Below are 23255 nucleotides of genomic sequence, written 5' to 3' on the forward strand. Positions count from 1 at the left end.
AAAGGGTAAAATGAGCTTTCATTTCACTGATCAGAGAAAGCACAGATTCTGGTTTTTAATGGTAACTCTTTCAGCTCTAATTTTTTTTCTTGCATTCAGAAGCCAACTAAATCTCACCTGGGTTTCGTAGGAAGAAAAATGCGGCTATGTAGACCTGCGGATTCCAAAAAGCTATACTCTAATTTTTTTGGCAGAGAGAAGATATTTATATAACTCAGATGATTTTCTTTCTTGAATTAGGAACTTGAACATCAGAGGGGAGCCCTTATGAATGAAATCCAAGCTGCAAAAAACTCTTGGTTTAGCAAAACCCTTAACTCTATCAAAACGGCCACGGGAACGCAGCCACTGCAGCCGCCACAGGCCACCCAGCCCCCCAAGGAGAGCACATAGGTCCAGCCTCACCCAAGTACAAGAGCACAACGATCAAAGCAACGGAAACCCAGGATGATTCCTGGTGTCCCTTTAAAAGGAAGGAAAGGAGGCCAGAAAGCAAGCCAGGATCTTTCAGTAGCTCTTACTCTTTCTTGTATGACACTTTTAAAAAAGGGATGTTATTTAAACTAACCTGATTTATGTTGAATACCTGTTTTTGTGCTTCCTCATGGAAGACTGTGTTCCGATCCATCGTAGTATTACACATTATTTTACATGCCTGATGTTTGGTTGGAAATAAGTAATTCAGAACTAAATGCTTTTTATTTAGAACTAATTATTCATATTATTTTTATCTTACATAAAAATGGAGATGTCTTTTATTCCAAGGTTGAAGTGATAGGCAGGTATTCGTCACAGCAAAAAAAAAAAAAAAAAAAAAAAGATTGCGACCTAAACCTCTTAACTTTTCAGGATTTATTCAGATAAAGCACATTGCGGGGCCAGTCATGACCACTGTCAGGTTTCCTCCTGAAAGTGATGCCCAGGATAGCGATAATCCTATCCAAAGGAAAGAACAGACCTGGGATTGAACAGTTCCCAAAGACAATTAGTTTATTTTTATTTTCTGTTGGGTACATCTGGAAATGAAGTGCCAAGAACCATGGAATAAGATAGGCTATTGAAAACACACACTAGATAAAAAGAACTGAGATTTTGATAAATGCAGGATAAAATAAATCATTTTGGTCCTGGTCTTCTAACAAGTCCTTTTAAGAACTTCACATGGGAATTGCGAGTTCCTAAGTAAGAACACAGTTGTGACTTCTGGCAAATGTAAAGTCAGAGTGGATATTATGAGTTGCATCTTTAGGAAACCTTCACCAGAGAAGCCTAGAAAGGCCCAGGAACAGCTCTTGTGCTTAGAATGGGATGAAGGACCAGGGACAGAGTATTCATTTAATGTTGACATATACTTTCTAAGGAAACACTAATATACTGTAACTTTGTTAAAGTTACGAAATGGGAAATAGAAGTCAGCTTCATATCATCTTAGTTTAATATTAGGCAACTTTTTCTGATTTCTGTAGCTTCCTAAAAATGTGCCCTTGGTACCCCTAGATGAAGAGATGCAAATGCATTTGTAACATTTTTGATTGCATATAAAACCTTTATAGAAATGCTTATCTCATGGAAAGGTAAAGCTATTGTTTAAAAGTTGATGGAAATATTTTTTTCAACTATATTTAACATGTCTTTATAAATAGTCCTTGCAGGAAATCCTTTGGTAAGGGAAAAACTAATTTTCCCATTTTTTAAGCTATTTTGGAGGGCTTTGGTCCTTTACAGCAACCAAACTACTGTCAGCTATGTATAGTAACATTTATTGATACTCATGCTTGGCTTCACTGTTGAACATATTCTTTGCAAAGTATCTCAAACTCTGTAGTGCCAGAGTGACTCTCATCTGTGCCATATGTTGCAGTTAAAAGTAACACACTCTTGGAAGTAAAAAATCATCTAAGAGCCATCTCAACTCCAGGAGCATGTACTACAAGTTGCTCATGGTGGATCCTTTCCTCTAAAATAACCATTAAACTCTAAAAAAGTGAAATCCCCTTCATCGGTAAGTGTTCGTATCATCTACAGCCCATAAAACTGATGTGGTTATTTGTTACCCTTCTTTACACTCATCAAATAATACTTTTCTTACAGAATTCTTTTTTTTTTTTTTTCCTGTGACATCTCTCATCATAGTTTTCATTTCCTTTCACCCAAAAGGAAAATAGCATTCTGAGTATCTGTGTTGACTTTAACATTCCCAACGTGGTGGTTTAGAAAAATTAATATTTTTTCCTTTTTATTTTTTTGCAAAATATAATGGCTAGAAAATTGCATCTTGGTACTTGTTTCTGTAAATCATTTAATATAATTTGTTAGCTTTACTGGTACTTTATGCTTTGATCCCAAGAAGCCTTGTACAAGTTGCCTTATCAGATGGCTAGCTAAATTAAAGACGTTCTTTTGTGTTTTGTGAACCTCATAATTCTACTGTACAGAGCTCTTTTTACATTTCACAGAATGCCTAAATTGCATAATTTTCCTTAAATGGTAGTTGAGAGAGAAATAGCTCTAGGTCCAGTTCTTATCTGTAGACCTGGCTCAATTTCATAGCCCGTTACATTTTTTTCTTTAAACAAAATAACTAGGTACATATATTCCAAACAAACATTTAATAAATCTGTCTTTTTCATTTTCTTTTAACTCTTTTAAAAGATTATAATGGCCATCCATAGATTTTTTTTTTTCCTTCTCCAGTTCCATATCATACTTGGGTATGTGTATTGGTACCATAGTCTAAACTGTCCCTCACTGCAATGTCTTTGGGTAAGTAGCAATAGCAAATACAGAAGGAAAGAAAATTCAAAAGTTGGTGTATGATATTATTCATACAATATTATAATAGCACTATCCCAGACCCCATGCCCTTTACCATGTGTTGTTTGAAAACTCATGCATTCCATCATTAAATAACTGCTAGTTTTAATTTCTCTTCTTTTGAAGTATATTTGAGAATTGCTACTCTTCTCTTGATTTCTTTTAGAAAGAGATTGACCAGCTCAAATATCCAGGAAATTTTCAGATATTCTAGAGTGTTTTTCATCTTTTCCTAGCATACATAATATAAAACATTCCTCCAAAAATCCAACATTTGCAACATTCTGAGAAGTGACGATTTCTCCTTTCATTAAATTCTGCAGAATAAATTAAGAGAATGAAATTCAATTGGATAATTCAGTCATTAGCTTTTATGTCTTGAGAATCTTAACACATTTCCTTAAAGCTGAAAGAAACCAAGCTGAATTTTGCAGTGCATATGTTTGCTAGCTTCCCACATCCTGAGCCATGGCACAATTTGGTTATATTTAGTTACATACAATTTAATGCAAATAAATTCTCAGTTACCTAATGGTCTGTATATGAGTGCCTATCAGAAACATTAGTAGGAATGTCACATAGGCTTATGACCCTATCTTTCCATGAAACCAATGATTCTCTTCCTCTCTCCCAACTATTAAGTTAGTAATTTGTTCTTCATTGGCTTTCTTAAATTTCCATAATAAAGTAGAAAAGTAATATTTGTACTGATGTTGGGGTATTTAATAGTATTTATCTTGTTTCATTGTTTTCAAAAATTTCATTCTCTTATACTATGTATTAATATTCATTTTTCTCAAACCCTTACTCCATTTTCTTAAAATACTTTCTAGTTAATAACTAGTAGCTTCATTTCCTACCTAAAGTAAGAAAAACAAGAGAATACACAGTTTAGGGCACAAGAGATGAGAGATCCTTAAAGGAATTGATTAGTTACTGAGGATGAGAATCACATATGTAACTAATGTAAGGGATTGAGTTTTCTTTTTCTTGAGCTGAAATCAGTCTACTCATTATTCTGCTAAGGTGGTTGTCTGATTTCAAGGCCCTTTTAGAGAAAAAGAAGCTTTCAAAAAATTAAATACCCTGTTTGTTTTATCTTTCTGGAAAAGAACACTTTAAATTACTTAGTAAGATTAGTCTGTTGTATAAGTTACTCTTAAAAAAAAAACCACTCTAAAGTAGCTCCGATTCTCTTGCTTCAATTACAGGTAAATGAGAGCATGGACAAACTCTGTTGTTTGATTTGAATGCTGTGAGATTTGTGTGTGTGTGTGTGATCGGTAGAATTTTATATGGAGTATCCCTGCCTCTTTGGTATACCCAGGTACCATGCAACTGAATATGTACGTGGCGATCAGATACAGAAGGCCAGGCACAGCTCAGTGGCCTGTGTTTCCTACTACCAGATATAGAAAACTCTTTCTGTCTAGTTGCCATGCTGATTGTCACATTGAACTGGAACTGCTCCAAAACATCCTTCCTCTCTCATAGGGGCTTCCGTATAATACAGACAAAGCCCTTAGGGATTTCCTTATCTTTCAAGAGCTACCAAAATGAATACTTCAGTGCAGGCTGCACCTCAATAGGAGATGATGATCTTGAGTTGTAAGGAGAAAAGTGGATGTTTATGAGTAGCTTAGTGACTACAGTCAACTGTCAGAAGTCCCTTTCTTAGCTTCCATCTAAAAGACTACACGTCAAGCTTATCTCCAAATGTATTTGCTACCTGCTATAAAAACATGTTCATCAACACGTCCTACTCTCACCACCTCCACCCCTGGTTTATCATTAGGGGTATTCTGAAAACGTTAAGAAAAAAGAATCATTGAGTAGCAGGTGAATATTTTGAGTTACTTTCCTTTTTCATTGGCAGTAAGTTAACATGTAAAATCTTTTCTGTTAAAATGTAACTTTTAATAACTATATATTATATATGGAATAAAATATAGGAAACTGAATGATAAGGACATAAACACATCAAGACTCTGGTGTCATGAAAGCACAAGAATAAAGCCTGGAAATGGCCCCAGAATCCAAGATCCCAATAGCCTTTACATCAGTTTCTCTATTTTTGGTATTTTGCATAATGTATGAATCCTTAGTTCAAATAAGGAAGAAAGTTTCTCAGTCAGCCCCACGTCATTTCTTTCAACTCCTACCTTTCCCTTGCTGAGGAGGTAGTAGAAATTCTGTGCCATCTATTTTTATGAATTCTATGATTTTGCCCATGGCTTCTCCAGTGAAAACAGGTTCCAGAATAAAGGAGTTGATTAGCTCAAACAGTGCTAATTGACTACAAAAGAAATTAGTGAGCAGCCTCTCTCGTCTATCAACACTGACCAATTAGATGTTTCCATAATTCCATGTATTATGTATAGTACACTCTATAAATGTAAATGTAATGCTTGTTAAAAAAAGTGCAATTTATTGTACATTGTCCCAACAAATGTTTACTTTTATAATTGTTATGAACTTGAATTGGATTAGTATCTTGTTTTCATGTGTGAATGAAGCCTTGTGAAATAAACAAATGCAACCGAGAAGGTAGCAAGATGACTGTTTTTGTGAGCCAGTGATGTTTTCAATGCTCTGTGTTGCTCCTTTGGCCCCGTTAAGCAGTAATAAACATTCGTTCTGAAATCCATATGGCTTTTTAATTTTTTTCTAGTTGATTTTATTCTGAATCATCTGAACCCAATGTTTGTGAAAAACTTATCTGACACTAGACTCTAGTCAATTTAGCAAGAAGAAATATACAGGAGTTTGCTCCAGGTTATACCCTGCAAAATGATATCCTGTACAGCAGGTACAGTCAAGTGCCCTGTATTCCTCTCTGTAGTGATTCCTTGGTTGCAAGTAACAAACTCTCTTAAGCTAGCTTAATAATAATAAGGCAATTAATTAAAAGGAAGAAAGTATATTTAGCTCATAGCTACCAAAGGCCAAACCATTGGGCCTGAAGAGGCACGGGGACAAGGGGGGAATGCCATCAGGAACCTAAGCAATTGTTCTTATAATCGCTCTTCTGCTTGTCTTGCCAGGTGATGCTTGCTGCTGCTTCTGTCTCTGAAAAGAGGCAGAGGCATCCCCTGCTTCTAAGTGCACAGCTTCCAAGTTTACATGTCCTCTCTTCAAGTGACCAGCAGAGATGGGCTGGCATCTCAGTGTCCCAGTTTCAGTATCTTGCAAAGATCTGATTGGCTAATCCTGGATTGGGTGGCCGCTGCTCATCTTTCAGAGTACAGCACAGTGGGTGACATCAGATAATTCAAACAGAACTCCAGAGGCTCTCTTGAAGTGGACGCAGGGTGCACAGAATCCCGATTTGCATTTTGTTCTAATTTGCATTTTGTTTTGGGTGTCCGTGGAACCGAATGAATGCCAGATTAGTCAGCTCCTCTTAGAATTCAGCATGTATTAAAAAAATAGTAATCAGAGAGTGTAAAATTAGTTTGCGGTCCAAACCCAGCCACAGACATCTTTTGTTTGGCCTATGCAGTATTTTAAAAAATGAGAAGTTTTACATAAAAAGTAAAACAGTCAAATTATTCAGAAAATATCTACTGAACTTGGCAGTGAGGAGGTCATGAGTGGTCTTGACATGAACAGTAAGTGGAACTCACTGTTCATTATTGATTAAAGGCCCTACACTTAGTGAAGTTACCTGTTAACCTGTAGATTTTTGTCCAGTAGGGCTGCAAATCCCTGTTTTCTTTCCACTGGAATAGATGACTCGAAAGGTTATGTATAGTTTTCTACCCTGTAGGACATTAACTAGTTTGTGTCTAACTTTGCAACCTTACACTAATATTCCATTGTTAAATTGCCTAAAGTACCCACCTGTGCAAATGTACTTTTTGATAGTTTTAAGAACTTGTTGCTACCCTCATGGTTTATGCAATGAATTGCATAAAATATTTGTTAATATTCGTTTTATATTTGCATGAGAATCTTGATTTCACCTTTTTGAAATTATACTTTAACAAAACTTTTCAGTACTGTCAAAGGGACACTCAGAGCAAAATCTTTTGAAAGCTTCCTTGCAAAGAAAGTTTGCAAGGAAGTTCAGGCTTTAGAAGAACAAGCTCGCCAAACAGAAATTACAACTATTTATAAGGAAAAACTACACAGTTTCCAAGTATAGAGTCTATAATTAGTTTGTTCATGGTGGGAAAACAGCAATTCTCACACTACTATCCATATTTTTAGACATCAGCGTTGCAAAAGTCAGAGATAAAGTGTTTGTTTGATTTTAGGGAGTCCAATTTTACAGGAAAGGCTCAGGTTCAGAATTTCATTTATTTGGGGGACTAGAACTAGACACAATGACCCTGATGTGTGTATGTCTTGATGATGTTTTGTTTTTGATTTATCTCAGGATGCAAAGTTCTTAATTTTTTTTCTTGACTTTGGGATCTGATGTACCCAATTACTCCTAATGGTAGCAGGTCAAGGAGTCAGTTTGCTTCTACATGATAGATGTAAGGACAACTATAGGATACAGCTGGAGAGAAGCAGCATTGAATTTGTTGACCCTTAAGAATGGGAATTATGAGGTGTTTTAAATGCTGGCACAAAAGGAAGATAGAAAAAGGTTTGTGATGATCTGGAGGAAAACCATTCCAGACAGAAAGGAAGCACAGAGTACAGGCCTGGAGGTGAGAACAAACTCAGTGGATTCAAGGAGTAACAAAAATGCCACTGTTTAAACCTGGGAGAGGGGAAACTGGTGAGAGATGAGTTCCGTGAGATAAAGGAACTCATAAAGGTGAGATATAAGATCATGCAAAACATTCCAGGTTATGTAAGGAGTTTGGACTTTATTCTAAGCCTAACAGGAAGTTATTGGAGGTTTTTAAGCAAAGGGATATAATCATTTGAAAAGATTACTGTGCCTACCCCGTGGAAAACTAATCGTAAAGGCACAGTGGGGAAGCAGAGAAACCAGCTAAGAGACTAAAAATCCAGACAAAATAATGATGTCTTGGTCTCGGGTGGTAGCAGTGGAGATGGTGAGAAGTGGTTTTATTTATGTATTTTTTAAAATTTAATCATTTAATGAGGTAATTAAAATTTTGAGTCTGATATCTTTTTAATGTTTTCAGGGTTTTTAAACTTAATTTCACTTTTATACTCACTAGAAATTAAAAAAGAATTTGTCCAGAGTAGCAACCACCTTTCTTAATAGTATGATGTAGAAAGGGAGAAATTTATCTTTTTTTAATTTTTTAATTGGAGTGTAGTTGCTTTACAATGTTGTGTTAGTTTCTACTGTACAGCAAAGTGAATCAACTATACGCATACATATATGCCTTCTTTTTTGGATTTCCTTCCCATTTAGGTCACCGCAAAGCACTTAGTAGAGTTCCCTGTGCTCTACAGTAGGTTCTCATTAGTTATCTACTTTATACATAGTGTCAATAGTGTATATATGTCAATCCCCATCTCCCAATTCATCCCACCCCCCCCTTCCCCGTTGGTATCCATACGTTTGTTCTCTACATGTGTCTCTATTTCTGCTTTGCAAATAAGATTATCTATACCATTTTTCCACATGTGCGTTAGTATACGATACTTGTTTTTCTGACTTACTTCACTCCAAATGACAGTCTCTAAGTCGATCCACATCTCTACAAATTCCCCAATTTCATTCCTTTTTGTGGCTGAGTAATATTCCGTTGTATATATGTACCACATCTTCTTTATCCATTCCTCTGTTGTTGGGCATATAGGTTGCTTCCATGTCCTGGCTATTGTAAATAGTGCTGCAGTGAACATTGGGGTGCATGTGTGTTTTTGAATTATGGTTTTCTCAGGGTATATGCCCAGTAGTGGGATTGCTGGGTCATATGGTAGTTCTATTTTTAGTTCTTTAAGGAACCTCCATATTGTTCTCCATAGTGGTTGTATCAATTTACATTCCCACCAGCAGTACAAGAGGGTTCCCTTTTCTCCACACCCTCTCCAGCATTTATTGTTTGTAGATTTTTTTTTAAACATCTTTTTTTTTTAAAAATTTATTTTGTTTATTTATTTTTGGCTGCGTTGGGTCTTCGTTGCTGCGCGTGGGCTTTCTCTAGCTGCGGTGAGCAGGGTCTACTCTTCATTGCAGTGCGCAGGCTTCTCATTGTGGTGGCTTCTCTTGTTGCGGAGCACAGGCTCTAGGCTCGTGGGCTTCAGTAGTTGTGGCACATGGGCTTCAGTAGTTGTGGCTCGCGGGCTCTAGAGCGCACGGGCTTAGTTGCTCCGTGGCATGTGGGATCTTCCCGGACCAGGGCTCGAACCTGTGTCCCCTGCATTGGCAGGCGGATTCTTAACCACTGTACCACCAGGGAAGTCCCATTTGTAGATTTTTTGATGATGGCCATTCTGACCGGTGTGAGGTGATACCTCATTGTAGTTTTGATTTGCATTTCTCTAATAATTAGTGATGTTGAGCATCTGTGTTTTTTGGCCATCTGTATGTCTTCTTTGGAGAAATGTCTATTTAGGTCTTCCACCCATTTTTTGATTGGGTTGTTTGTTTTTTGATATTGAGCTGCATGAGCTGTTTGTATATTTTGGAGATTAATCCTTTGTCAGTTGCTTTGTTTGCAAATGTTTTCTCCCATTCTGAGGATTGTCTTTTTGTCTTGTTTATGGTTTCCTTTGCTGTGCAAGACCTTTTAATTGGGTCCCATTTGTTTATTTTTGTTTTTATTTCCATTACTCTCAGAGGTGGATCAAAAAAGATCTTGCTGCGATTTATGTCAATGAGTGTTCTGCCTATGTTTTCCTCTAAGAGTTTTATAGTGTCTGGCCTTACATTTAGGACTTTAATCCATTTTGAGTTTATTTTTGTGTATGGTGTTAAGGAGTGTTCTAACTTCATTCTTTTCCATGTAGCTGTCCAGTTTTCCCAGCACCACTTATTGAAGAGGCTGTCTTTTCTCTGTTGTATATTCTTGCCTCCTTTGTCACAGATTAGGTGAGAGAAGTGATTTTATTCTCATTATATTTTGAAGATAAAACGAGCAAGACTTGCCAGAGAATAGGATGTAGGACCTGAAATTGAAGGCTCAAGTATGACTTGAGAGCTCAAGTATGCTTGGCCTGAGCAATTAAGAAAATGAGGTGACTATTCACAGAGCTGGAGAATAACTGGAAGAACTGATTTGGTGTGCGAGGATGAGAAATCAGGAGGTTTTTTTGGTTGTTTTGTTTTTCAGACAAGCTGAATTTGATGTGCTTATCAGACATTGAAGCAAAGGCAGAGTCTGGAGCTCAGAGATATGGTAGAACTGAAGGTATAGATTTGGGAGTCACTGGTAACAGGTGGTACTTAAAACCTGTGGCTTTAGGATATCTGGCGGAGAAGTTGCCCAAGGTGCATAATCAAGCAAATTTAAAAATCACTGCATTAGGTCAAGTTCTCACGCAGTGGACTGGGATATTTGTTCCTATTTAATTAAGTACCTAAATAATTCCAGGCTTCCAGTTAGACACTCTTTTTTTAAGTGGAGTATTTTATTTTATTATTATTATTTTGGCTGTGCTGTGCTGCTTGTGGGATCTTAGTTCCCCGACGAGCGATTGAACCCTGGCCTCGGCAGTGAAAGTGCCGGGAGTCCTAACTACTGGACCACCAGGGAACTCCCTAGACACTTTTTAAAAAACTTGAGGTATAACTAAACAAAATGCACAGATCTTAGGAGTTCACTCTATGAATTCTTTTTTTTTAAATTTACAGACAGTATACATTTAAAAAACTATTTTCTTGGCCTCTTTTTTTAATCTTTTTTATTTTCTTTTTTTGGTCTCAGTTGCGGCATGTGGGATATTTCATTGCAGCGCAGGCTCTTCGTTGTGGTGTGAGGGTTTCTCTCTAGCTGTGGCATGCGGATGGATTTTCTCTCTCTAGTTGTGGCGTGGCCTCTGTGGTTTGCAGCACCACAGGCTCTAGCTGAGGCTCGCGGGCTCAGTTGCCCCGCAGCATGTGGGATCTTAGTTCTCTGACCAGGGATCAAACCTGCGTCCCCTGCATTGAAAGGCAGATTCTTTATCACTAGACTACCAGAAAGTCCCCGTTCTGTGAATTCTGACAATAGCATGTATCAGTGTAACACTTCTATCATCTCTGGAAAATTCCCTCCGGGGCCTACTTAAATATAACTTTTAGTTAACTGTAACATACAAAAGAAACTACACAAATTACAGCTCAATGAAATTTCTACAAAGTGAACACATCTGTAACCAGCATCCAAAGAAAGGAAACAGAACGTTATCTGAACCTCAAAAGTCCCCTCGTGGCTCCTTTCTGTCATTGTCCTCCCCACTTAAGGAAAGACTAACCCGATTTTGAACGTCTCGCAGTTTTAGACTTCATTTAAATGGAACCAAAAGAGAAGAACTTCTCTGTCTGGCTTCTTTCCCTTTAATGTCACGTTTGAGATTCATGCACGTTGTACGTAGCTGTAATTTGTTTTTGCGCTGTACTTCAGATTCTTTACTACCATAATGGTCAGCCTGCCTTTTTCTAGTCCTTTTTTCCTCCTCTGACGTGCTGATTCTAATCGCTACCGCGGGCGATGTATTAAGCTGAGTGTGGGCTATTTGACTTCTCCGGGGTTACTGTTTATGTTCTCAACGGGGCTGCAGACGTTTTCAGTCGGCCAGAGGCTAAAATAGTCTGAAAACGGGGGTTCTCAAGGGCCTTACACAGCGGGATTGCGGGAGCCAGACCAGGAGCAGAAGGCAGCGCCAGGAAAGCTCAGCCCACATTTTCTTTGGCGAATAGGCTCACTTAAACCGAATCCAAACCTGGGTGACAACTAGAGACTCGCACAATGGTCGGTGAAGGTACTAGGAAAGTCCTTCAACAGCCTAGGAGGGGAAAGCGGGACCCCAAATGCGATGACACATGGAGGTGCCCGCTATATTAGCACGCTTACTCCCCCGCGGGGCTACTGGGTCCCACCACATGGCCAACGCAACCCCACCTCCTCCCGCAATCCATGATGACGTCACCACGTCGTACAGCCTAAATCATGACGTCTCCAGAGCGCCAGAAGTCACTGAAAATAAAACTGTTCCCTTCAGGACGCGGCGGACTTAACGTTCTCATTCTGTCCCGTCTTAGCATAAACAGGCTTCCTTTTCTCCCCTTTTTTGTCCTTTTCTCGCACTTCACAGATCAACTTTACACAACATGGCCGGCTCGATGGTACTGGGTCCTAGAGAGCACGGAAACAGCCGACTCTCTAGTCAACTTCCGGCTTGGACCCTCGAAGATCAGTGCGTAATTTCCGGGGTTGGGTTATGGTACGGGAAAGCAGCGGTTCTGAGCTGCGACTGCGCAGCCGGGTCCTACGGGGTCAAGGTATACTACGTACAGTTGCCCGGGCGTGGAGGTAGAGGCGTTTCTCTTCTCGAACTTCCGGTTTGATCGCGAGAGTTGAGCGTTGCTAAGAGGCGAGGTGGGCGGGGCCAGGCGAGGTGGGGCGGGGCCGAGCCCTGAAGGCGGTGCTTGGGCTCGGGGGGCGGCCTCGACGGACTCGCGAAGGTTCCAGAGGCGTCGCGTGCCGGAGGCGGGCCGATATCTCGCGCAGGGTGGGGTGTGCCCGCAGGCCGCGGCCACTGTGACTGGTGCCGGTGCGGTCTGCGCTCGGGGTGAGCGCGGTCGGTGCGGCGTTTCCTGTTCTCGCCCTTGCGCCGCTGCAGCTGGGGCCTTCCCTGACGCGGCCCGACCATGGCTTCAACTGTGGAGGAGGTAAGGGGTCCGGCCTCATCTTCCTCGCTCGGCCTTGCTGGAGCTTTCCGCTCCGTCTCCCGCCCCACCGCCGTTTCCCGTGCGGAGCTGCCCAGCGGCCGCACGCGGCACCTGCCTGTCGGACCGCCTTCCTGCGTACTCGGGTTCCCGCGCTTCCCCTCGGCCTCCCACCCGCCCAGCTGCAGCCGCCCCGTTGCCGACCCGGCCACTGCGGGCCTCGGGGCCTCCGCTTTCCCCGGAAGGTTGCCGATCGACGCCCCCGGCTCAGCCTTGGTCGGCGGCGTAGGTGAGCGGGGGCGGGTGTCGTGGTTCCCGGCGGCAGGTAGGTCCGATGGTGGACCTGAGGGCTGGTCACCTTCACGTTATTCTCAGGCCCTTTCCGCCCGCGTTACACTAGCCTGAGGACGTGAAGCGTTGTTAAATTAAAGCTGATTACAAAACCTGAGTGTCGTTCTATGGTAGAGGGCAGTTGGAAGGTGAGAAGTCTTCAGTCCCAGCACTTAAATTCTCTTAGTCATCTTTTCTCTACACAGACTTTGGGCAAGTTATGGTGCTTCTCTGGGCCACAGTATCCTTTTCATAGAGTTGTAAAGACCAAGTAATAGTTCTAAATGTTCAGAGGAGTGCTTGACAAAACAATCTGCTATAGGCGTTTTTAAAAATAAATAAATTGGAAAGTTAGTTGTAACTAGTGGTGGGAAATAGCTTTTTCTCTTTTAAGCTCTTTAAACTCTAAACAGAGGCAGCTTTACTTTTTTGGAGACTTAGTTTGCACAGTTACAGCTTGGGAATAATGAACTTGGATTGCTCTTTTTTTTGACTTAAGATGACAGTACTGTTATTCACAGTAAAGTGTTGGGTATCCATTGACTAGATTTGTTCTCCGGAAATCTTTTTGCTTAATATGAACAAGAGTGGGAAATCTCACATTTGACTTTTTAAGTCTGAGAATTTGCATTAAATGAAGAAAAAGTATGTGTGTGTGTGTAAGTATTATTCTGGATAACTTGTCACAAGTTTGTTAGGTGTTAAAGATTGGCCTTGTGGTACCATGTGCCCTGAGGAAAGAATCTCTGAAGTGACTTTACAGTCCTACATTTGGCGTGTTCAGTATTAATCCTCTTCAAAGTAAGGGGCTTTCTAATTGTGGTGTATACATTTAGGGACACTGTTTTTAGTTTGTTTGAGATGAAATTCAGTTTTTAACCATTTTAAAGTGTACAGTGCAATGCTTTTTAGTATATTCACAGTGTTGTGCAATCATCACCACTATGTAATTTGAGAACATTTTCATCAACCCCAAAAGAAACCCATTAAGTGGCTATTAAGCAGTCACTTCCCATTACTCCTCCCCACCCAGCAGCCACCAGTCTACTTTATGTCTCTAGGGATTTGCCTGTTCTGAGCATTTCATACAAATGGAGATTTACAACGTGTGGCCTTTTACTTTTTGGCTTCTTTTACTTAGCATAATGTTTTCAAGTTCATCCATGGTGAGACATGTATTTCTTTTTATGGCAGAATAATCCTTTTTATGGATATACCACATTTTGTTTATTCATAAATTGATAGACATTTGGATGATTTCCACTTTTTGGCTGTTATGAACAGTGTTGCTATGAATACTTGTGTACAGCTTTTTATGTGGATATGCGTTTTCAAATCTCTGCGTATATATCTAGGAGTGGAATTGAAGGGTCATATGGTAACTAACTTCGAGAAACTGCTAAACTCCTTTCCAAAGTGCATCATTTTACATTCCCACAAGCAGTGTATGAAGCTTCCGATTTCTGCACATCCTCATCAACACTTGTTATTTGCTGGAGTTTGTTGTTGTTGTTAGTCATCCTAGTGGATGTGAAGTGGTGTATCATTGTGGATTAAATGTGCATTTCCTTAATGCCTGATGATGTTGAGCATCTTTTCATGCGCTTGAGGACCATTTGTCTATCTTTGGAGAAATGTCTGCACAAGGTCTTTGCCTATTTTGAGGCACTTTGGTCTTACTGCTTCCTAGTGAGGAATTTGGAAATAGAAGAGAAAGCTTTAATGTGTTTATGGATAGGGATAAAAGGGAGGTGTGATTTTGCTTAAGGAAAACAAGTGAATGCCTAGATAAATTAGGTAAGAAATGCTTAAATATGTGTACAGGAAAAGCACCAAAGGGATCAATTTTACTGGTTTCAGATCTGCGAATAACAGAGAAGAACTGAGGAATTACCTTAAACAGGCCTGCTGTAAATTGCTTCAGACTTACAGTGGATATCTTATTTTTGTAGTACTGTAGAGCCAGACTGGCTGTAAAGAGGGCCTGGGGATCTCTTGCTTAATTCTCAGAGTTCTCTTCTGAGTCTCCTAGAAAAAGGATTCCTATTCCAGTCAAGAAGTAAAACCTTTTGTTTAGACTTTCTACGTTTACTTTCTTTCTTTTTTTTTTTTTTTTTTTTTTTAACTAAATCCTTACTCTGGAAACAAAATATACTCATTTAACATTTTAATTTTTTTTTCATCTTGTTATTAGAATGAATGTGAATTTTGAAAGCCATTATAACAAAAAAGATTGCTTTGAACTAAAAGCATCTTGGTTCTATGCTTGAAAGATGAGTTTGCAATTTTTTTTCTTAGTAATATGAGTTTTGGGAGGTGGGGATAGAATTTGGGCAGGAGACTGGGCACAGTTGGACTTTTTATACCAAGTTAGCAGTTACAGATAGGTGAAACAAGGGCATCTGAGTTAAATGAGATAAAAGACTTGGGATAAAAGAAAAGCATTTGTTTTTCTGTTTTGCATTTTCTAAGACTCAAGAAATCTAAAGACTTTCAAGCTGTACTTTGGATATTATACTAAGTTATCAAGCATTTAAAGATTTTTATATTGAGCCTTACATGATCTCAGGCCATAATGTCAAAGTATTCCTGTCAGATTGCTAGCTAGTATCAAGCCAGAATGTAAAGTCATTTTAAGAGAAATGAATCCCTTGTTTATAAAGATCTCATGCATTTGCAGTAAGTCAGAGGGTAACTGGGAAAAAGTTTTTAAGCCCATTAATTTTATAACAGTGTCTTTAACTCTTAAACTTAATACAATGTTGACTCTGTCTCTAGAAGGTTATAGAAATAGACTTGGGTAGGCAATGTATTGGCGTAGGTGGCTTTTTCAGTGATCCAGGAGTGCATTGCATGTTGGATTGTTTGTCCAGGTTTTTATCCTCTACTGTGCAACCAAGTCCCAGACTTGACAGTAAAATTAACCAGGAGCTTTAGAACTAAGAAGTTGTCTAACTTCTTAGAAGAAGAAATATGTCTTTATTTTTTTATCTTTTGTCTTAAAAATTTAAACTTTCTTACGTGTATTACTTGGGGTAGGAAGGTCAGTGAGGACCGATCACTGAGGGAAAGTAGAGTATTACCTTAGTCAAGTTGCTGTAGCATTTCACCGCACTTACTATGTGCTCATCTCTTTTATTTTAATATTTAAAAAACTCCTAATATCTGATGACTAGGACTGGATGTTACAAGGAAATCCACGATTCCCTTTTGTTGGATTTCTTCATGTTACAATCAGAAAATGTTTATAAATCACACTTGTATCTTGTAAATAAAATGTTTTAAAACAAAGGGAGATAACAGTCTACCAAACTGGAAAAATTTGGCTTGATTACCTATTGTTACTTCAAGATTAAGTTTTCCTTTTTAAAAGAAAGGAATCTTGAGTTATTTACAATTCAATAGGCTGGAGGAAAGAATCCTTGTTGCTACCCAACCCTAGGAAATTTAAATGAACCTCCTATTCTTAGCTCTTATTCAGTAAATTGAAATGACCAATATGCACAATATCAAACTATTGTCTTATTTATCATAGCTAACTTAGCTTTTATTTTAACACAGCTACAGAAAGATCTAGAAGAGGTGAAGGTTCTGCTGGAAAAAGCCACTAGAAAAAGAGTACGTGATGCCCTGACAGCTGAAAAATCCAAGATTGAGACAGAAATCAAGAACAAGATGCAGCAGAAATCACAGAGGAAAGCAGAACTTCTGGAAAATGAAAAGCCAGCCGCTGTGGTTGCTCCTATTACGACAGGATATACAGTGAAAATCAGTAATTATGGTATGATGCGCCCCTACATACAGCTCTATACAGTTCTTTCTGCCTCTGAGCAATGTATTCCTTAGTAGTGACCCACTAACGAAATCAATTTTTTAATAGTTTTGAGTGTTTGTTTTTGGTGATTTGAAAGAGAAGACCCATTAGTTCTTATTTAATAAGATGCTTTTTAAGAGATTAAAAAGAAAATGCTGCATTCTAAAAGCTAATTAATTAATAAGAGAGCAAGATGATTAGTACAGTGATGAGTAGCAGCAAGAAGGAACCTATTCTGAAATATATTCAGTATATATGGACACAGCTTTTTGTTTTGTGTTTCTTCCTGTTTTGCATTTCTCTTTGCCAAACAACCACCGATATTAACTGAGGAGGAGAATCCAGTTATATTCAAAAAACATTTTTGAGCACCTGGTATGTGCCTTTATTGTACTTGGACTTGTGGATACACAACAGTGAGCAAGACCCAGTCCCTGCTCATGGTGTGGTTGGGACATAGACATACAACTAATACCATAACAATGTCATAATACCATTTTCCCTAAATTGATTATAGACTTTTTTATTTTGGAAGCAATGCAACTTGAAGTCTGAGTAATGAGCTCTCACGAGGGCAGGGACAGTCTTATTTCTCTTTGTGCTCACAATATCTAGCACACAGTAAGTACTTAATAACTATTTCATTAACTGAATAGAGATTTATAAAGTATTATGAGAATATAGCTGATAAAGTAATTCTCCTGGAGGGGAGGAACAGGCAGGGAGAATTAGAAGAGACATTTGAGTTTAAAAGGTGAGTTCAGCAAGTATGAAGAAAAGAAGGGAATTGCATGAGCAAAGGACATGAATAGAGACGTGAAAGGCATCATGCATTTTGGGTATTGTCATAGCAAAAAGCAGTGTGTGTGTTGTGTTTAAGTGATGTACTGCAGTACTATAGGAGATACGCTGTGTACTTCGTTGACTATAGGAAGCTGGTCTGAAGGTGGTAGGATTCTGGCATAGTAACTAGGAACCTAGGTTTGTGTTTAGGGAAAAGCAGTTATCAATGTGGAGGATGGGTTGAATGGATGGGAAGAAACTAAATGAAGTACAGAACCCTCTAGAACATCTTTTTTTTTTATTAACACTAGACTTCTGTAGGACTAAGTAAGAAAAAGTCATACAGTACAATACATAAATATATTTTTTATTATATGATGTGCTTTTTATGTGTATTTTCTGTTAGCAGAATTCATCTAGGTTAGAGACTAGCTTGATAATAAAAAAATGAAATAACTTCTAGATATTGGTAGGTTAATTAAATTGGCAGATTTGGATGAATTTGACTCTCTAAGTTTATATTCTGCTTTGTCAGGGAAAGGAATTGAGGAAGCTAGGATTGCATTTGTTGAACTGCTTAGAGAAGTAGAAATGATTATGGAATTAGATAATACTGATTAGACAAAGCTGATGTTTAGCCATCCAGCTTGGTGGAGATTATCAATATTTAGGAATAGGACAAAATTATTTCCATAAAAAGGGGAAATGAGCTACAATTAAGGAGGTATTTAACGATCATATTGCTTACTCTAAGGAATAAAAAGAACGTGGGCTTTGTGTTCAGTAAACCTGGATTTGAATCCAGGTTGTTTCACTAGCTAGATGCCTAACTTTGGGTAGATTACTTAACTGCTTTGAAGCTCAATTTTTCCATCTAAAAAGTTTCTTATATCTTTATTTCTTTCATGTTTCTACTGCTAGATTTTTATCTTAGTGAGTATTATTATGAGCTGTGTGCATTTGCTATTCCAGAGATAGTATCAGACTTTATTCATGGTCTATTTTTTGTTGTTGTTGTTACCAGGATGGGATCAGTCAGATAAGTTTGTGAAAATCTACATTACCTTAACTGGAGTTCATCAAGTCGCCGCTGAGAATGTGCAGGTGCATTTCACAGAGAGGTGAGTTCTCATAATGGGGAAGACAGTGCCTTATTATGGGTTCTTTTCTTTTCAGTTTCTAAAATTCTGCTTAAATTTAAAATTATCCTTTATATCTGCTTTAAAGGTTGAGTCTTATCATCTGGGATGGCCAGGTGCACATCCTAAAGTAAGACTGGCTTTATTTCCACAACGACTGAAGAGCACCTTTCATAGAACCAGAAAGATAAAGTGTTCACTATTGTGTTGTAGGTCATTTGATCTTTTGGTAAAGAATCTAAATGGGAAGAGTTACTCCATGATTGTGAACAATCTCTTGAAACCCATCTCTGTGGAAGGCAGTTCAAAAAAGGTAGGTTTACTTTTTTTGTTGTAATATTGTCATAATTGTCATAATATTTTTTGTCATAATACTGTGAAACCTCATGAAATTACCTCAGTTTAGAATTAAGATGAACTAGAATTAATTTATCCTGTTGCCTGTTTTGTAAATAAAGTTTTATTTGAACATATCAGTGCTCATTTGTGTATGTGTTGTCTGTGGCTACTTTTGTGTTTCAGTGACAGAGTTAAGTAGCTACAACAGACCATGTGGCCCACAAAGCCTAAAATACTAATTATCTAGCTCTTTACAGAAAAAGTTTGCCAGCTCCTGCTCTAGAAAATAGGTTATAAGAATATTGCATTAGAATTAGGAGGGTGTTGAATAAACTGAAAATGGTTAAGAATGAGACTTGAGTTTTAATGCCATTTTTATCACGTATTAGTTGTGACCTTTGGCAGCTAGCTCACTTAATCACTTTATACCTCACTTTCTCATTTGTACAATGGGAATAATAATTTGTTTTACAAAATTGAAATAAACTGTCTTTGAAACAGTATTATTCATATTTTTCACTAATTCAGATAATCCTTCTGTTCCTACCTAATTTAAATAAATGAAGTTTAATGCCTCTGGTACACGGATGTGCCATTCTGCTGTCTGTGTTTACATAGAGTTATGTAGCAGCTTAAAGGTAATATTAGAATATAATTTAATGATTAACTTGTGACTCCCTGCTCTTTTCTTCGTCCACTAATCACATGTTGAAGTATTACTCAAGAGTCCTAGAGTTATGTGGATCATTGTTGAAAGGGTTGTATATTCTTGCTGTTTCTGCTTACTCACCTCCAAACTCCCTAACCAATACTGCCTTACATGATTTTCTGCCTGTCTCTGACCCCTCTTACTGTTTTATTCTCTCCTTCAATCATCAAAATCCAGCCATTCCTCCTCCTTGTTTTCAAAGATACCAGAATCATCTCTTCCTTTGTCAACTGCCTGGAAGGCCCTCTTTCCTGGAGCTTGGGCCACAGCTCACATTTCACCTCAGGCTTTCCTAGTGACGTTCCTGCCCCAATACTCATTAACACCTTCTTTGTCTTGATAGCACCTAGTATTTGAAGGAATTACAGTTTGTGTATGATTTTCCAGCCTATTCATAAAAGTATTACTAGCACCTAAAACGGGTCCCGTACGTAACAGTAACTCGAGTAATTGAGTAAATAATTATTTTCTAAATATTCATGCTTATCTCCATGTGTTCTAAGTTGTACCTGTTTTCCACTTTTCTTCCAGATCAAGACAGATACAGTTCTTATCTTATGTAGGAAGAAAGCGGAAAACACACGGTGGGACTATCTGACTCAGGTTGAAAAAGAATGCAAAGAGAAAGAGTGAGTCTACTTTCATTTATTTAAGAATTATAATGTATTCTTTGCTAGGGTTGTAGATGTTCATCGATAATGGAGGTGTATAGTCTGCAATTTGACCATTTACCTTCTAATGTCCTCTGACTAACCCAGTTATATCTGCTTTCACTTGTCAGAGGGAACCCGAAGAGGGCATGTATCTAGCAAGTTGCTTTTTAAGGAGGCCTTTGTACTTGTGGTTGGTTCTTTTGTGCTGGTTCTTAACCCTGGGCCAGTGGTGCTGCTATTTAGGTACTGTGCTCATTCCAAGAGATTCCATTTCAATAGTTCCATAGTAGCCCAGATACCCATATATGGTTTTTTAATTCCCCAGAAGTTTCTGATATATAGTTAGAATTTTACTATCACTGGTATAGAGTGAAAAAGAGAATATTTTTATCCTACTTAATAATGGCTATTTTGAAAAATGTTTATTCAAAGATACTTCCATCCTAGCTAAAACATTCCTCTGCTTTCCTGCAGTGGTAATGTACTACGTTGAGTCAATTAGCCATCCACGTTTCTCTCACTCCTCCCTCCCATAGCCAGTGCGCATTTGGGATGTGGTTGGCTAAGGTGTTAGGCATTATGTGTGGAATTGCTTTTAAATCTAGAATGGATTACCTGAGTATAGGAACCTGTTTTACTGTTAGTGTATCCCCAGGGTCCAGTACAGAATCTGGCATTTAATAAATGAGGTAAGTGAAAAATGAAGTATAAAGTTAATGAGCCCAGTTAACACACGGATTGAACTAGAAGTGTTGACTACATTGAGGACTGTGCTTTTATACCACCAGGCCCAAAACTCAGGTATCTCAGGCTTGAGAGAAGGCTTTTCTAATTAAAAAAAATATGAGCTTCAGTATGTGTCCATGTATAACATACGTTTGTTTTTTTCTCAGTGAAATTGTTTTTCATATTATATGAGGAAACATGCTTTAAAAAAAATTAAAACAGTTTAGAAAAAAGCTTATTTCCTTACTTTTCCTGCTAAAATTTAACCTAAAATCCCATAGTCCCAAGATAGCCCCTTACTGGTTTTTAAATAATTAATTAATTTAATTAATTAATTAATTAATTTTTGGCTGTGTTGGGTCTTTGTTGCTGCACCCAGGCTTTCTCTAGTGCGGCAAGCGGGGGCTGCTCTTCATTGCAGTGCGTGGGCTTCTCACTGCGGTGGCTTCTCTTGTTGTGGAGCATGGGCTCTAGGGTGCGTGGGCTTCAGTAGTTGTGGCATGTGGGCTCAGTAGTTGTGGCTCGTGGGCCACGTGGGCTCAGTAGTTGTGGCTCGCAGGCTCTAGAGCGCAGGCTCAGTAGTTGTGGCGCACAGGCTTAGCTGCATGTGGGATCTTCTTGGACCAGGGCTCAAACCCGTGTCCCCTGCATTGGCAGGTGGATTCTTAACCACTGTGTCACCAGGGAAGTCTCCCTTACCGTTTTTGATGCCCATTCTTTGATGCACTAAGTGCGGTTATATATCGTTTAAGATGAATTTGTGCATGTTTTGATTGTCAGAGTATGTTTGGATACTGTCTTCCTCTTACCTCCACTCATGTACTTCCTACCTCCTAATTTGTCTCTTTTCATACTTAGTAATCATACCTATAAAATGTTAGTAAATGGGATTATTTATATATATTTCTATATTCCATATATTATTATTACTATTATGTTTCATATACATTATATATATTCCTCCATTATTGATTGCGTGTGTTTTCTTTTTTAACAGAAAGCCCTCCTATGACACTGAAACAGATCCTAGTGAGGGATTAATGAATGTTCTAAAGAAAATTTATGAAGATGGAGACGATGATATGAAGCGAACCATTAATAAAGCCTGGGTGGAATCAAGAGAGAAGCAAGCCAAAGGAGATACAGAATTCTGAGACTTTACAGTCTTTTTGGGAACTGTGATGCGGAAATATTGATGTTTCCAATAAGGAAATGTTTGTTGGTGAGCTGCACAGATAAATTTGACATATAACTACTTACACAGTCTAAGTAAAGGCAATGAATTCTCCATTTCCTGCTGGAGGATTTATTTAAATAAAATATGCTTATTAAACAAACAAACACTCCCTCCAAAGATGGTTTCCTTAGTAACTGGGTCATTTTACTCAAGAAAAGGGTAATGTTGTATTCTAGTGTGAAATGTAAAGAAGCAAGTCTTGCCTAATGAAAATGCCACATTGTGTGTATTATTGTTCAGCTAAGAGGTAGAAACAAAAGTTAGTTACTGCTTGCCTTTTAGTTCCTGACATCAGCCCCCACCAATGTAAGAATAAAAAATAAAACGTGAATTTTTGCATAAAATGAAAATTCATACCTGCGTTTCAAGGTTGTTATAGAGAGCTTGCTCTCTTCTATTCACAGCTTAAGTAATGTATATACCATGAAGTACCATGCCCTAATAATCTAATCACAAATATTTTTCTCTAGATTTAAATATATTTATTTATGAATAAGTTGGAACTAAGTCGAAACTTGAGAATACACAAACATATTTATATAGTACCAGTAAGTGGGTTTTGCCATGGTTCAGCTGGCTTGTAAAAACAATAACCGTAAAGTAAAAATAAATATGAAAATCCATCTGTGCTGCTGAATAAAAACCTATCATTATCTAGCAGATGTCCAGATGTATGTCAGAAAAGTCAGGCTTTCAGGGGAATTGTTTATTTCAGAGGGTATTACTCCCCCTAAAATCAGAAGTAAGAGCAAGAAAGATGCCTGTGATTTCCATAACTATGTTGTATTGGAGCTGTTTGCCACTGCAATTAGAAAAGAGAAAGCAAATTAAATGCGTAGAGGAGAAATACAAAACTACTACAGTTAATGAGAATCTGGTAAAAGTACTAGGGTAAAGTTTGGTGGGGTTTAAAATTAACATAAAAAAACAGCCAAATATGTAGGATAACTATTAATAAATATT

The 23255-nt window shown here is 38.3% G+C and overlaps 3 protein-coding genes across 8 annotated transcripts in view; 2 read left to right on the forward strand and 1 right to left on the reverse strand.

Annotated features, from left to right (window-relative positions):
• RABGAP1L (RAB GTPase activating protein 1 like) overlaps positions 1-5461 on the forward strand; it is a 665825-nt gene extending 660364 nt beyond the window's left edge. For all 5 annotated transcript variants that reach the window (XM_068541282.1, XM_068541283.1, XM_068541286.1 and 2 more), the window contains one exon: positions 241-5461. In XM_068541282.1, the coding sequence (XP_068397383.1) occupies positions 241-393 (153 nt within the window). In that variant the 3' untranslated portion in view covers positions 394-5461. The remainder of the gene's footprint in view (positions 1-240) is intronic.
• Positions 5462-12185: 6724 nt separating this feature from the next.
• Positions 12186-22505, forward strand: CACYBP (calcyclin binding protein). 2 transcript variants are annotated; one of them, XM_068541290.1, is made up of 6 exons: positions 12186-12206; positions 16454-16673; positions 18514-18610; positions 18842-18941; positions 20208-20305; positions 22053-22505. In XM_068541290.1, exons 2-6 carry the CDS (start codon positions 16568-16570, stop codon positions 22207-22209), a joined length of 558 nt encoding a protein of 185 aa, XP_068397391.1. In that variant the 5' UTR covers positions 12186-12206; positions 16454-16567; the 3' UTR covers positions 22210-22505. The 2 variants fall into 2 exon arrangements, with proteins under 2 accessions (XP_068397391.1, XP_068397390.1); XM_068541289.1 differs by lacking the exon at positions 12186-12206 and adding an exon at positions 12337-12565.
• A 312-nt stretch (positions 22506-22817) lies between these two features.
• The window catches only part of MRPS14 (mitochondrial ribosomal protein S14), a 40970-nt gene continuing 40532 nt past the window's right edge, over positions 22818-23255 (reverse strand). Inside the window, exon 5 of the transcript XR_011073638.1 lies at positions 22818-23094. The gene's annotated coding sequence lies outside the window, so the exon portion shown is untranslated. The remainder of the gene's footprint in view (positions 23095-23255) is intronic.

This window comes from Eschrichtius robustus, chromosome 3, assembly GCF_028021215.1.
Source record: "Eschrichtius robustus isolate mEscRob2 chromosome 3, mEscRob2.pri, whole genome shotgun sequence".
In the NCBI taxonomy this organism is placed as follows: domain Eukaryota; kingdom Metazoa; phylum Chordata; class Mammalia; order Artiodactyla; family Eschrichtiidae; genus Eschrichtius; species Eschrichtius robustus.

Excerpts from the sequence above, each read along its gene's own strand:
- CACYBP (XM_068541289.1), top strand. The coding sequence starts at position 12,545 with ATGGCTTCAACTGTGGAGGAG. Across the intron at positions 12,566-16,453 it reads TGGCTTCAACTGTGGAGGAG|CTACAGAAAGATCTAGAAGA; the intron begins GTAAGGGGTCCG and ends ATTTTAACACAG. Across the intron at positions 16,674-18,513 it reads AGTGAAAATCAGTAATTATG|GATGGGATCAGTCAGATAAG; the intron begins GTATGATGCGCC and ends TGTTGTTACCAG.